The 12,736-nt window shown below is 55.3% G+C and overlaps 3 protein-coding genes across 3 annotated transcripts; 2 read left to right on the plus strand and 1 right to left on the minus strand.

The window, feature by feature from the left end:
• Positions 1–112: 112 nt before the first annotated feature.
• On the minus strand, positions 113–2,470 carry SPSK_01494 (uncharacterized protein; the record flags this gene model as incomplete). The annotated part of the gene is made up of 1 exon (XM_016728405.1): positions 113–2,470. The coding sequence occupies one exon, from the start codon at positions 2,468–2,470 to the stop codon at positions 113–115; it is 2,358 nt and encodes a 785-aa protein (XP_016589691.1).
• Positions 2,471–7,369: 4,899 nt separating this feature from the next.
• Positions 7,370–9,518, plus strand: SPSK_01527 (uncharacterized protein; the record flags this gene model as incomplete). The annotated part of the gene is made up of 4 exons (XM_016728438.1): positions 7,370–8,293; positions 8,365–8,689; positions 9,118–9,342; positions 9,376–9,518. The coding sequence occupies 4 exons, from the start codon at positions 7,370–7,372 to the stop codon at positions 9,516–9,518; spliced, it is 1,617 nt and encodes a 538-aa protein (XP_016589692.1).
• Positions 9,519–10,338: 820 nt separating this feature from the next.
• On the plus strand, positions 10,339–12,501 carry SPSK_01524 (Ras guanyl-nucleotide exchange factor RasGEF; the record flags this gene model as incomplete). Its single annotated transcript, XM_016728435.1, has 1 exon — positions 10,339–12,501. One exon carries the CDS (start codon positions 10,339–10,341, stop codon positions 12,499–12,501), a length of 2,163 nt encoding a protein of 720 aa, XP_016589693.1.
• Positions 12,502–12,736: the final 235 nt, after the last annotated feature.

Raw genomic sequence — 12,736 nt, forward strand, 5'->3', positions numbered from 1 at the left:
CGCCGAAGAAGAATCACGCGCGTGTTAATGGAAAGGACGCGAGGCTATGCTAGAAACGCTGCAAAAGAACGGAAAGACAAATGCAAACAAACTTATAAAAAAAAATAAAAAACTAAAACTTGAATCGAGACAGGAACGACGACGATTTGGTCAACGCCGTCAGCGAAAGCACAGACGACGACTTCGATGTCGGCTCGCCCGCCGCAGACTCAACCACCCCTGGCACCTCCTTGGTACCTCCGGCAGTTAGAACCTGTTCTTGGACTTTGGATGCCTCCTCCACGACGGTCGCTGCCAAAGTCGGTGCAGCCTTGTCCTCCTTGTCCTCGGCCACCGCCACCGCCGTGGCGGGCGGCGACGGCATGAGCTTGTCCTTGGAGAAGCTGCTCAGCCGAGCCTTGAGCCGCCACAGTGGGCGGGCCTCATCGCCTGCCTGCTGCTGCTGCTGCTGCTGCTGCTGCTGCTGCTTGGCCTTCTTCTCACGCTTCTCGCGCTCTTTCTTCTCCTTCTTCGCCTGCTTCCGCAGTACCGTGGCCTCATCGCTCTGCGTCCAGTCGACGCTGTGCTCCTGCACAATACGGCGGACGTCGGCCGCTGCCATTGCTTTCGTGGCTGCTGCCTTGGCCATCTTGGCATTGGCATCGGTACCTCCCTCTGCCTCGGCCTCGGCCTCGTCATCGGCGTTCTCTGTAGCCTCATCGGCGGCAGCGCCTTCCACAGCAGCACCGTCAACGGCCGCCTCCTCGGCTTTTTCGTCTGCGTCACCGGGTGCATCCTCCACAGCCGCGGCAGCCTCTGCGCCCTCCTTCTGACTCTGGCGCCGGCTACCCGGCTCGGCCAGCGTGTCCTTGAAGGCGTGCTGCACTCTTGGTGAGCGCGCCGGCGACGGTTTCGTCTTTGGCGACAGCGGCGGTGACGGCTTGCTCTTGGGAGACAATGGTGGCGAAACGGACACCGACTGATTGTGCGAGTACGGCGCCTTGGGTGACTGGCCCCTTGATTTTGGCACGCGTGTCGACTTGCGCGGGCTGCCCGCGGCGGCGGTGGTGCGCGCAAACTGCTGCGCCGCCTGGCTGGGAATGTACGGCAAGCCGTGTTGCGCGCTGGGCGGCGGCTGGATCATGCTCGACACAGAGCGTCTCTGGCCGAACGTGCCCGGTGCCATGGGTGACGGCAGCTTCGCGCCCGTCGTGCCGGCTGGCCCGCTACCACGCATATATACCTCATTCGGGGACAGCGACCGTGTCCGGTGCTTGCGCCGCTGCAGATCGACCATACTGGGCGGCGGGGGCAGCTCGCTCAGTGTGTTGAGGTCGTTGGGCGCGGAAAAGGGTTGCCGGCGGATGCTGCCTCCGCCGCCGCCTGTGGTGGGCACGATAGGCGTATTGGACGCGTACAAGGCGCGCAGGTTGCCCGACCCGCGCGACCGGATGCGCTGGCCGCTGCGGTCGGCGCCGACGACGCCTTGCGGGAGAAGTTGGGGCGGCGCCGCCTCCAGCGGTGACCGTGGTGACAGCGGCGACAGCGGCGGCGCACTAGTTGTGTTGGCGGCCGCCTGCATTCCGCACTCTGCCAGGATGGTGTACAGACGGTTGGTCAGGTCTTTGGCGTCGACGGGCCCGCGGTTGCGCCCGACGGAGTCCTTCTTGCGGGACGGCGGCTTGACGGTGGGGGCGCTGGCGTGGAGGACGGTCTTGGACTTTGTCGTATCCTTGGCCTGTGCCTTGTCCTGGTCCTGCTTCTTCTGTGTAGCACCGTCTGCTGCCTTGTTCTGCTGGCTGCCACGCAGCGAGAAGCCTGAGAAAAGAGCCGTTTGTGTGCTCGCGACCTGGGCCTCTGCTTGGGACGTGGCCTGCTTCGTCTGCAGAGCCGCGAGCGTCTGTTTGGAGGAGAGGGACGGGCAGGACGAGTGCTGCAACGATGACGGCGGTGCGTCCGGGAGCAGATGCTGCTGGCGGCGGAGGTGGTGCTTTGGCGACGGTTGGCCGTAGCCGTGGACGGGACCGAGCTGGTTTACAGGCTGGTTCACCGGCTGGTACGAGTAGTGGTAGGGAAGTGTCTGGTAGCTGCTGGCGGCACTGCTGTGCAGGAGGTTGTGCACACGCTGGTGTTGATAGGGCAGCTGCTGAGGATATGGCATCTGCTGGTAGGGAACGATCTGTGGATAGAACAAGAACTGCGGCTGTACCGCTTGTATTGGCTGGGGTTGCGGTTGCAGCTGGTAGTGTTGATAGTGGGAGCTGCGGCGATGGCGACTGACGCTGGCTGTGGTTGCAGAACTGCTGCGGCGGTGCAGTTGCTGCGAGGACGATGAAGCTAAAGAGCCAAAGGAGCCAAACGAGCCATAGGAGCCAGAAGAAGGCTGATGCGGGAGAGAAGGACGGCGAGTCGGCACCGCGTGGTAGAGAGGGACACCGGTAGGCTGGTCCATCCGGGGCGCTGCAACTGTGGTGGGACCGGCCATCATCATTGTTGACTCGTAACGCATTGCAGGGAGGGGGAAGAGAGGCGGAGGAGGATAAATATTGAAAAGTAAATGTGACGGAAATGTTCTCGTTTTCAGTGAAGAAAAAAAGAAGCGAGGCGCGATGCACGGATGTTTCCAGATAGGGCGATTCGGAGCGTAGAGGCCGTTACACAGGCGGAAAAGGCAATGGCAGTGAGGCGGAAAGAGGAAAGATATGAGAAAATGAAGATGGGTTGAATATAGGTCGACAGGGATATAGCAGAAGCGGTAATGCAGCGATGTGATTGCGACTTGCCTTTGGAGAAAGGATGGGAAAGGGAAGGGAAGAGAAGAGACGGAAACACAGAGGACAAGGACGACAGGATCAAGATATAGGCTGCTGATGAATGAAAGAAACGATCAAATGCGGACGTAATTGTGGTGCAAAAGTGACGTATCTATGCTGAGAAGAGCGATGCTTGATATTCAGGTGGACGCAGCATGCGAAAAAGAAAGTTCCGCATGCCAAACGCCAAGTAAATGCTTCTAGATGCGATTTTGTAGGCCGTTTTGGGCCTTATGTAACAGATCGCGATCTTCCGTCCCCTTTTCCATGGGAAACTATCGGCGAGTGAAGGACAAACACAGCAGACTCTCCGCAAGTGTGGACGTTTGCAGCAGAAATGGGAGACATTTTTGTTTCTCGAAGTTCTGGGCGCGCTGTAAATGTCTTGCATGCCACTCGATGTCTCTCTTCATCGCCAACTTGCCTGGCTGCCCTGTCTCACAAGACCTTCCTGCATTGGGATTAGGGTTGACGATCCGGTTGTTTGGAAGCACAGACAATGACCGTAAACGGGCAAAGCATAAAGGCCGAAAGAATATGTGTGGGTGCCTGAGTGAGGAATGAAGGGGAGGAGAGACATCGACGACATACATGCCAGTCGATGCTGGTCGAAACACCAGGCACGGAGAGATAAGAGGGGGCAAACGTGTGCAATCAGTAAAAGACGAAGCGGATAGGGAAATAAGTGAGACATGGAAGTGGACAAACAGGCATCGAAAGGAATTCCGGTGCAGAGAGTGGGAGAACGTTGCAACGACGAGCTTGGAACAAGTGACAAAAGAAATATATGAGGGCGTGAGCTGATCAGGGAAGCATCGGACGGGATGCGAAAAGCGCTGCCGTGAAGATGTGATGACGAATGCAAATAGAAAAATATAACAAAGCAAAGGTAATGGGGGAGGAATTCGTTACAAAACGGGAATGCATGAGAACGACATCGATCCAGATCTGGTCGCTTCGAGTCTGAATGCTGCAGGCGATCTCACATTTGTGGGGAAGGTTGTAGAGGCCCGACGTTATAAATAAAGAATTCGACTGGACGCTATTCAGCATATCGTCATAGAACGGCATGGACTGGCTCTGTCGATGCTGATCTGGCCTGCAGCCAGGTTTTGTCGGGAAGATACGCTGTGTGTAAAGAGTCGAAGGGCAATCCAGATTGCAGAATGACCGAATCAATGTTCTCAGGCGACTTGCGCAGATCTTAGCCGATATCATACCGAATTTGCTTCAAAGAAAAGGTTGTTTTCCATAAAATAAGGTGAAAGACGGCCTGTAGCTACAACGCAGCTTCGAAACTGTTGTAGTGTAAGACAAGCATTTGGTGGTCCTTCATGACCATTGATCGGATCCATGTTGACGATTTCAAACCGCCTCGAAGAATACTCCGTACTCACGCCCTGTGAACGTCCCACCCACAGCTTTGCTGGCACGAGCGCCACCGCATCCGGGCCTGTCTGGTTCCAGGACCAAAAGATACTCTCGAGACAGGGCTGGATTTATATATCGACATAGCCATACAGTCGGGTTGCTCTCCCCTCACCTGTTCCTGGTTCCGTTCTTTCAGGAGGGATCGGCAAAAACAAAAGATCGTCTTGCCCCGAGAACGTCGCGTGGAGCGCAGGTCAGTTGTGCTGAGCACATTCATGGAGAGATGCACACTCTCAAGCAATTCGTCGATTCGTCAATGGTGCACACTTCTTCTATCTGCGCAGGGTCTTTGCATGATGCAGCTGTGAGACGTACGCGAGGGGGTCGCACTCCCCAGTTTTCGTCAACCATGCCGCCTGGGAATCCTGGACAGTGCGTCGCTGTGGGCCTGGAACTGCCGGCCTTTTGCGGTGAGCCGCAAATCAAAAACGGTGATCAACCGTTTTCTCCTCCATCTCCACACAATTTGCGAATCCCCACGTGGCCAGGGCATTGGGAGAGACGCTTGGTCGCGAGGCGCTGGACAGACAAGCACACGATGCAGAGGGCGCAGCCTCGAGGATGCCGGTAACTCGCATTGCCGGTGTGAAAGACGCGTGGTCGCTCACCTGGCCATTTGCTGAAGATTGGTTAGGGGAAAGAGCTTGTGAGGGGCGGATGATGAAGGTGAAAGTGAGGGTAAGAAAATAGTCCCCTAGCATCCAATTAAGCCGACTTGGACCACCACAGATCCAATTTCAAAGAGGGTAAGAGCGAAGGAGAACTCTGCTTTTGCTTGATCGTGCCTTCTCACAACCACAAGAGTCCTTCAAAAAGACCTTTTTGACCTTGTAGCACTGTTGAGTCGTACCGAGTATCATGTACCCGAGAGAAAGATTGGTGGGAAGCACACCAACGGCCGTTTTCAACACTGGCCCCTGACGCAGCATCCATCGTGCATTGGCGCGATCCTGGTTCCCTGGTTCCCTGGTTCTCGTCGTGTGGCCGACATGGTCAATATTGACTTGTAGTTCAGGTCGCTCTTTCGCTCTTTCGCTCTTTCCGTCCTTGGTCTCATGAATCAATCACACTGTACACAGCCTCACAGCTCACAGCTCACAGCTCACAGACAGAAAGAGCTCTCCACTCGTTTGGTCTTTCCGTCCGTGTCGTCTGCCAACTGGCTTGTGGTTGCCACGTTTCTGCCCGTTTCGGTGTTTTGCCTACCGGTCCCCCTTCCTTTGGCCTGCATCGCACCTGCATTCTCTCAGCATCGTTCCCCTCCTTCTTTCCTCTTACCAGGACCGATTCAGTTCCCTCGTGGGCAATCTACCATTTGCTGCTTCCTATTCCACCCAAGGTTGCATTCGCTGTCCCCCCACCCTCATTGCCCTCGTCAGTCTCCTGCAAGAGGTTCTCCGTCGCTCTTTCCCGCTCGCGTCTGCTGTCCTTCTCACTGCACGTGGCCGATATCACGCACCGCTCTTCACCTGCTCCTCAGGCGTTGCCAACCTCGCTGTCTCCTTCTCGTTCTCATCTTTGTGTAACCTCCACTGCCGCGCGCTGTTGTTTACAATCTCAAGCAGTCCAAGTCAAAACTCCGGTTGGTAACCACATCGATCACAACCAACTCCGTACACACGAACTATTACGTCTGCCAGCGTCCACGACGCGTGGCTCCAGCCCCAAAACCGTCCTCTCTCCTCATTATTCGAATGACCGAGCTGCATCGCAACGGGGAAAAAAGATAAAAAGAGATAAAACTGGAAAAGACACCCAACCGAACAGACGGCGAGACAGCTCAACACTCTGATTGCGAGCAACCTGCAGAGCAGCAGCCGGACTACGACGACATATCTGCACCTCCAGCCTGCATACTGCAGGTTTCGTCGGTTCGACAGGAACGCATGCTGGAACCAGGGGCAGACGGGAGCAAACAATCGAGCGAAACATCCAGAGACTAGAGACCGGGTCTGCTCTGGAAATTGCTATTGGCGTTGGTGCACATCGTAAAGCATCAATTCTTAAACAACGCCCTTTAAGCAACCGTCTGTTGGGCGGCTGGTCTGGCACACACAGTTTTTCATTTCCAAACACCTGGCGGTGTCTAGGTGCGTCTTTTTGTTGGGCTTTGGCCAGCTTCACAGCTTCACAGCTTCACATGTCACTTTGCGCTTCGTCCCTTGCAAATATCTACACCTCAATATCCCCATCATCCCCACCCTGAGCCTTGCAACAGCACTTGCACCAGCATTGCCAACAGCACCATTGCTGCTCTCCTCTCGACCGCCTTTTCTTGCCGCCTTTGCCTACTTCGACCCCACTGCCCGCCTTTCAATGGCCCCATCCACAAGGCACAGCTCGGAGTGGCATGGTCCTAGTACATGTACGTTCCCAAGCTGCTCACTAGCCCTAGTAGGACCGTTTCATCGCCCTTCCGTACTTTTTCCCTATTCCCTTGCTGGTGATCCCACCGCCTCGTCGTGCGTGGTCAACTCTGTTCCACCAGCTCGAGTTGACGATGCTCCACTGCACCACTGCACGCCGTGTCCCCCTCCTCGCGCCTCTTTCCTCCTTTTCTTTCTTGATGGGTATTCCCCTGCGAGTCTCATCCTGTCATCAGTTGTTGTGGCCGTCAACGACGCTCATGTTGGGTCCTCGTCCATGTCCAAGACAAACTGAGCCCCGTTCATCCCGCACCTTGGTGTCGGGGGGCGACGACCTAGCTAATCTGCTTTCGCTTGCCCCACCCTTTTCGCGATGATTCCCACACCCTAAAATTGCCCTGTCCTTCGGTCCTGGTGTTGGGAACCTCCCCTGCCCTCCTACCCGACCCGCTCTTGTCTTTGGAGCTGTGCCCTTGCTTGTGTTCTCTCGCCTCCGTCTTTCGTGCTATTTTTTTGTCTTTGGTCGAGCATTCTCTCCGTCACATCAGTCTCGTTTTGTTGCGTCGCGGTTTGCTTTGTTTTGTCCTTTTCTTCTGGTTCTCCTTCTTTCCCAGTCTAGTCTCTCTTATTTCCTAATTCTTCGCCGTATTCGTTTCTCAGCCCACTCCTTTTCAATCGGACTTTCGTCATCCGCCCCAATCCATATCTGATCTTCTGCCTCCCCCACACCCGCCCACTGCCCTCACTCATTCCTTCCCACCACCCTCACCATCGCCCGCCATGTCGTCCAACAACCCTCGAGCTCGAACTCACACGCTCCCAGATGACCGCGCCCTGTTCATGTTGGGCAGAGTACCACGTCGCAAGAGTTCTAGCTCCTTGCCCGCAGCCGTTGCCCAGAGCCGCCGCCGAACCCCGTCATCCGCAAGCCCTGGCGACGCACCACCGAGTACCGCCGCGCCACCTGCCTCATCTTCGCCCAGTGCTTCAGTCACCGCCTCGTCTACTTCATCGCTCCCACCGCAGCATCCTCATCCCTCCCTACCTTCTCTTCAAACCGCTGTCAACCCCGACACAGATCCGACAATATCCCCCATACAAGTCCCGGCTGTCACGCCGATCGGCCCTTGGAGCGGCACTTTCCTCGACGCCGACCCGGATGGTGACGCTGACAGTGAAGAAGACTTCTTCGACGCCCCGGAGCCGACGTCCGACTCTGACATCGATACCATTTCTGCATCCCTCCCCGAGCTGAGGCAACCTCGGCAGCTCACCGCAAGAAGCCAGCCCCTGTCGCAATCATCAAAACCGCCTCGCGCCTCGCCGCAATCACCGCTCTCAAAAGCTACTCAACACCAGCTTCCGCCACAAAGGGAGCACCCCACGAGTCTGTCGCCCCCGCCTCCGTCGTCAACCAATATCCGCGATTCCTTCATCTCTATTTTAGACGATCCTTTTTTCCAGCGATACCACACGGCCGGAACCGACTGGTTTGGTGACGACGACAGTACCCTCCCCGGCCCTTCGACGCCGTCCCTACCTCCCGACCCTCCCGTCATTTCGTATACTTCGTCTCGCGTCGATGCTGGTACCGCTAGCCCCGACCCCACCAACCCCAATACACAACACAACCCCGGCAATGACAGGTCCGCCGGGCCTCCGTCTCGAAGGGAACCCGTGACTGTAAACGACCAAGGTCTTAGGGTAGGAAAGAGCCGTGTTCTACGCACCTCTTTATTTATTTATTTTTTGGTCGTCGCTGACGTATATGCCAGCCTCCACCTCCAAGGAAAATGGCCACCGTGAACATTGCCGTCATCGGCGCCGATGGCGTCGGCAAGTCGTCCTTTATCCAACGAGCGATGCGCCTGGCCAAGCCGCCAACCGGTGGCATTACCGCTATGCGTATCGACGTCGACAACAATCCGTTTATCGTTGTCCTGATCGAGCTGGATCTCGAACATTTCGACGTCGATCCCAAACAGAAAATCCACTGGCCCAAGCGAATTAGTGGCCATATCGTGCCTCGCATTGACGGCGCATTGATGCTCTATGATGTAATGAACAGGGACAGCATCCGAGAGCTCCCCCCCACCCTGTGTAAGTCCACTTTGTTTTGTCGTTTTTCTTTTTTTTTCTATTTTATTCTATTTTTCTTTTTTTCTATTTTTTTTCTCTATTTTTTTCTCTTTCCATTTATTTCTCCCCGTTACTATCCTCCTGCCTTTCCTATGTGCATATTCCATGAGAGCACCATCCGTGCCTTTGTCAACACCTCTCGCCCACCACTTGTGTACCCTATGTGCAATGCCACGGGGGTCGGGCCACCTTGTGCATCATTTATATGCACCATTTCTCGCCACAAAACCATGCAACAGCGCAGGTGGAGCTGGTCCCTCTTTTTATTTCCTTCACTCTTTTCTACCATGGTTTGCTGTTGTGGTGTTGCGCCCGGCATTATTGCGACGTGTGACAATGTTCATCACCGTTTGCATGTTGTAATTACTGCGAACTTTGTTTCTAACCAGACGATTGGGGGGATACAACAGCGGCTCTGCACAATTCCAACCTCCCTACCATTCTTGTGGCCACCAAATGCGACAACCCGGAATCCGCCCGCCAAATCAACGCCGATGGCCTAGCCAACTTGTTCCCGTCCCTCGTCGCAGACTTTAAAACGTCCGCCAATGTTTCGGGCAACACCCGCGACTGTCTGCAGGCGATTGTCCTAGCCGCCGTGTACAACCGTCAAGGTTTGTCCCTTTTGTTTTCATTTCTCCGAGTAGATTTTTTTGTTTTCCTTTTCTTTTGTCTTATTCTTTTGACCGTCTCGCTGCATCGCCCCCTCGCTTCCTCGCCTGTCTTACTCCGTTCGACATTGAATGTCTCGGCTTGTCTGGCCACATCCGTCGCCCTCTCCCATTTTTAGAGATTCCCAGCTCCCATGCTACCCTCAAGGCGCCTTGTTTCGCTTTTGGCAGGCTAACTCATTTCCCGTGATTTGCTTATCTGTTCGATTCCGAACTATCCTGCAAGTTTCGTTCCATCGTTTTTCTTCGCATTCCTCTTTTCATTTCGTTTTCGACGTCTCTCCCGGCCCCGCTCCCGTCACTCTTACACGCAGCAGTGTCCGTTTTGCCTCGCGGTCTCAAGCCACTGCTGTCCAGACGCGGGCTCACAAACACAAACACACCCCTACCTTACTCTCGTACCGCGCGTGCAGAAAATCCTTCATTCTACTAGACATCTTATGTCTAACCCTTTCCTTTTCTTCCCTTTCCTGCCGAGTGGCCTTTGTTTGAAGCCTCCACTGGGCGCAACCACTTTTCTGTCTTTTTCACGGTATGACTTCGATATTCTTGGAGCTTGCCTTTGGTTTTCATGCCCCTGCCAATCTCTTTTTTGGAGCCAATTGGGTGCTGCCTTTCAACGTAGCAACGCTTGAACGCCCTGTACCGATGTCTTTTTAATGACACTCGCCAGCCCCGCTCCCTTTTCCCACCATGTTTCTCCAAGATTTCCAGGTTTGAAACACTGACTGGGCTGGTGTGACGAAAGAGAGAGTGACATAGTCGGACAGAGCGAGGTGTGCAAAGCATACTACCCACTACCACCTCATTCTTACGAACTGCAGACAGTCCCTATATTGCATCAGCCTTATATCCCCCCATCCACCTGGCGTTTGTTTCTCACTGGGATCTTCTGTCCCCTCATTTTCTGGTATTCCCTTTGTCTCCCTTCTTTTTCTTATGCTTTTCTTTATTCTTAGCGTCTTACTCGGTTCATTCAATGCGACAGGGTCGTGCCCTTCTAACACAATCGCTTTCCGTTCGATAGGAGACAAGTCAAACAGCCACCACAACCACAATCGCCACCAACACCACAATACATACTCGTCATCATCTACCACCACGACAAATACGAGTGCTCCCGGCACAACAACCGCGAATACAAATTCGACTGGCACGACGGCGTCAACCACCACCACGCGGCGACGTGCCGCCTCGTCCGCTGCCCACTTGGACGCCCCACCCGACCGCATCAACGGTCGGCCCCAAAGTAGCGAACAAGGCAGTGGCAAACACAGTCGAGCGAGCTCTGATCTGTCCCTGCTTCGAGGCGTGACGACGAGCACCTCTGGAGACCGGGACGGCTACTACCGCTCACAAAACTCTCGATCCCCACGCGTCGATTCCCCCAACGCACAGCAGCAAATCAATACCTCCAGTTTCGGAGCGGAAATGACCGATGAGAGATCAACCCAGTCGGTACAAGGCATGCTACGGTCGACCGGCGTCCGGCTCGATGCCGGGCAGGACTCGTTCCTTGACATTGAAGAGTCCGATGCCGAATCCCTGCGCCGCTTCTCCGAGGACGTGCCCATCCTCCAGCGCAATGACGACAACATGTTCGACATACCCGCCAAGGCAGCTGGCATTCCCTTCAACGACCTGGTCGAGCGCCTTCTTGCGGCTCCCATGAACCGCGCCGACGCTAATTTTTCTGACGTCTTCCTCTGCCTCTACCGCAAATTCGCCGCACCACACGAACTACTTTCAGCTATTATCTCGGCCCTGACTAAAACGTGGGAGGACAAGGCTTCCCATTTTCTCGAGCGCACCGCCACCCAGTTTCGTTACATCGAGGTCCTCAACCGCTGGGTGTCGCTCTACCCGGGCGACTTTGCGCGTCCGGCGTCGCGCAAGCAACTCGAGGTTCTCATCTACCGCCTTGCCGAGGAGCCCATTTTCACTCTGTCTGCGCAGCAAATCAAGAAGCACCTCGACAACGATGTGGCCGAAGACGACGATACATGGTGGGCCAAGTGCGACGACGCGCCTCAGGACGAGCCCACAGCTGCCGGTGCGACTCCAAGCGAGGAGCAGCCTCCTGCCGACAGCCTACGATCTCTCACGCTCCAAAACTCGCAGTCCTCCGACCAGCCGTCCAGCGAAGCTGGTAGTGGCGGCGCTGGCGCCAGTGCCAGCGGAAGTAGTGGCACGTTAGCTGCCACCCTCGGCTCTGGACGGGGGCTGGCACACTTCCAATACCACTCGTATGAGGACTACGAACGCGAGGCCGCTACCATGGTGCCCATGGCAACACTGCCTCTCAACAAATTCCGCTACCACATCTTCATGGATATGGACGCCAACGAGGTGGCCGACGAGATTACTCGCATCGACTGGATTATGTTTAGCAGTATCCGTATTCGTGACCTCGTGCGCCACGTCTCTCTATCCGCACAGGAGAAGGAACGGTGTCGCTCTCTCCGGAACATGGACCGCATGATTTCGCACTTTAACCATATCGCCAAGTGGGTAGCTAACATGATCCTTATCCGCGACAAGGCAAAACATCGCGCACCGTGCCTGCAAAAATTTATGGCCATCGCCCTCCGTCTGCGCCAGCTGCGCAACTACAACGGCCTTGCCGCCATGCTGGCCGGAATTAACAGCACGGCTATCCATCGGCTCGCCCAGACGCGCGCCCTTGTCGACCCAGATATCCAAAAGAGCTTTGCACGCCTCGTCCTGCTCATGAGCACACAAAAGAGCCACTTTGCCTATCGATTGGCATGGGAGAACTCGCCACTGCCACGCATCCCCTTTATGCCACTGCATCGTCGCGACCTTGTCAGTGCCGAAGAAGGAAGCCGTACGTTTGTTGGCCCGCAGGGTGATCGCGTTAACTGGAAGAAGTTTGAGGTGCTAGGCGAGGTCCTGCTGCCTCTCATGAAGAGCCAAGGCACACCCTACCCGAACCTCAAGAAGCACCAACCGTCACGCGAGATGATTCTCGACTGTCGCATGCCCATGGACGAAGAGGACATCTACCAACGCAGTGTGCAGGTCGAGCCCACTGGCGGTGCTGCGGACCTCAAGAAGAAGTTCCCCTGGCTGCCGAAATGAAGCCCTCCTTCACAGGGCTGACGATAGTCTCGTCGCAATCACCTTGTCTACACAATCGTATTGCATCTAACGTCTCTCATTCTATTGTCTATATCATGCTGATGACTATTGCACATAAATTTGTTTTCATCTTTTGGAATATTTCTCGCCTGCCGCCTTCATTCTATACCCGGTTACGCTCAGGAGAATGCTCACTGCTGGGGGTTTTTACGATACAGGAGAATGGGAGGTCACG

The sequence above is a fragment of the Sporothrix schenckii genome, assembly GCF_000961545.1.
Source record: "Sporothrix schenckii 1099-18 chromosome Unknown Cont42, whole genome shotgun sequence".
Lineage (NCBI taxonomy): Eukaryota > Fungi > Ascomycota > Sordariomycetes > Ophiostomatales > Ophiostomataceae > Sporothrix > Sporothrix schenckii.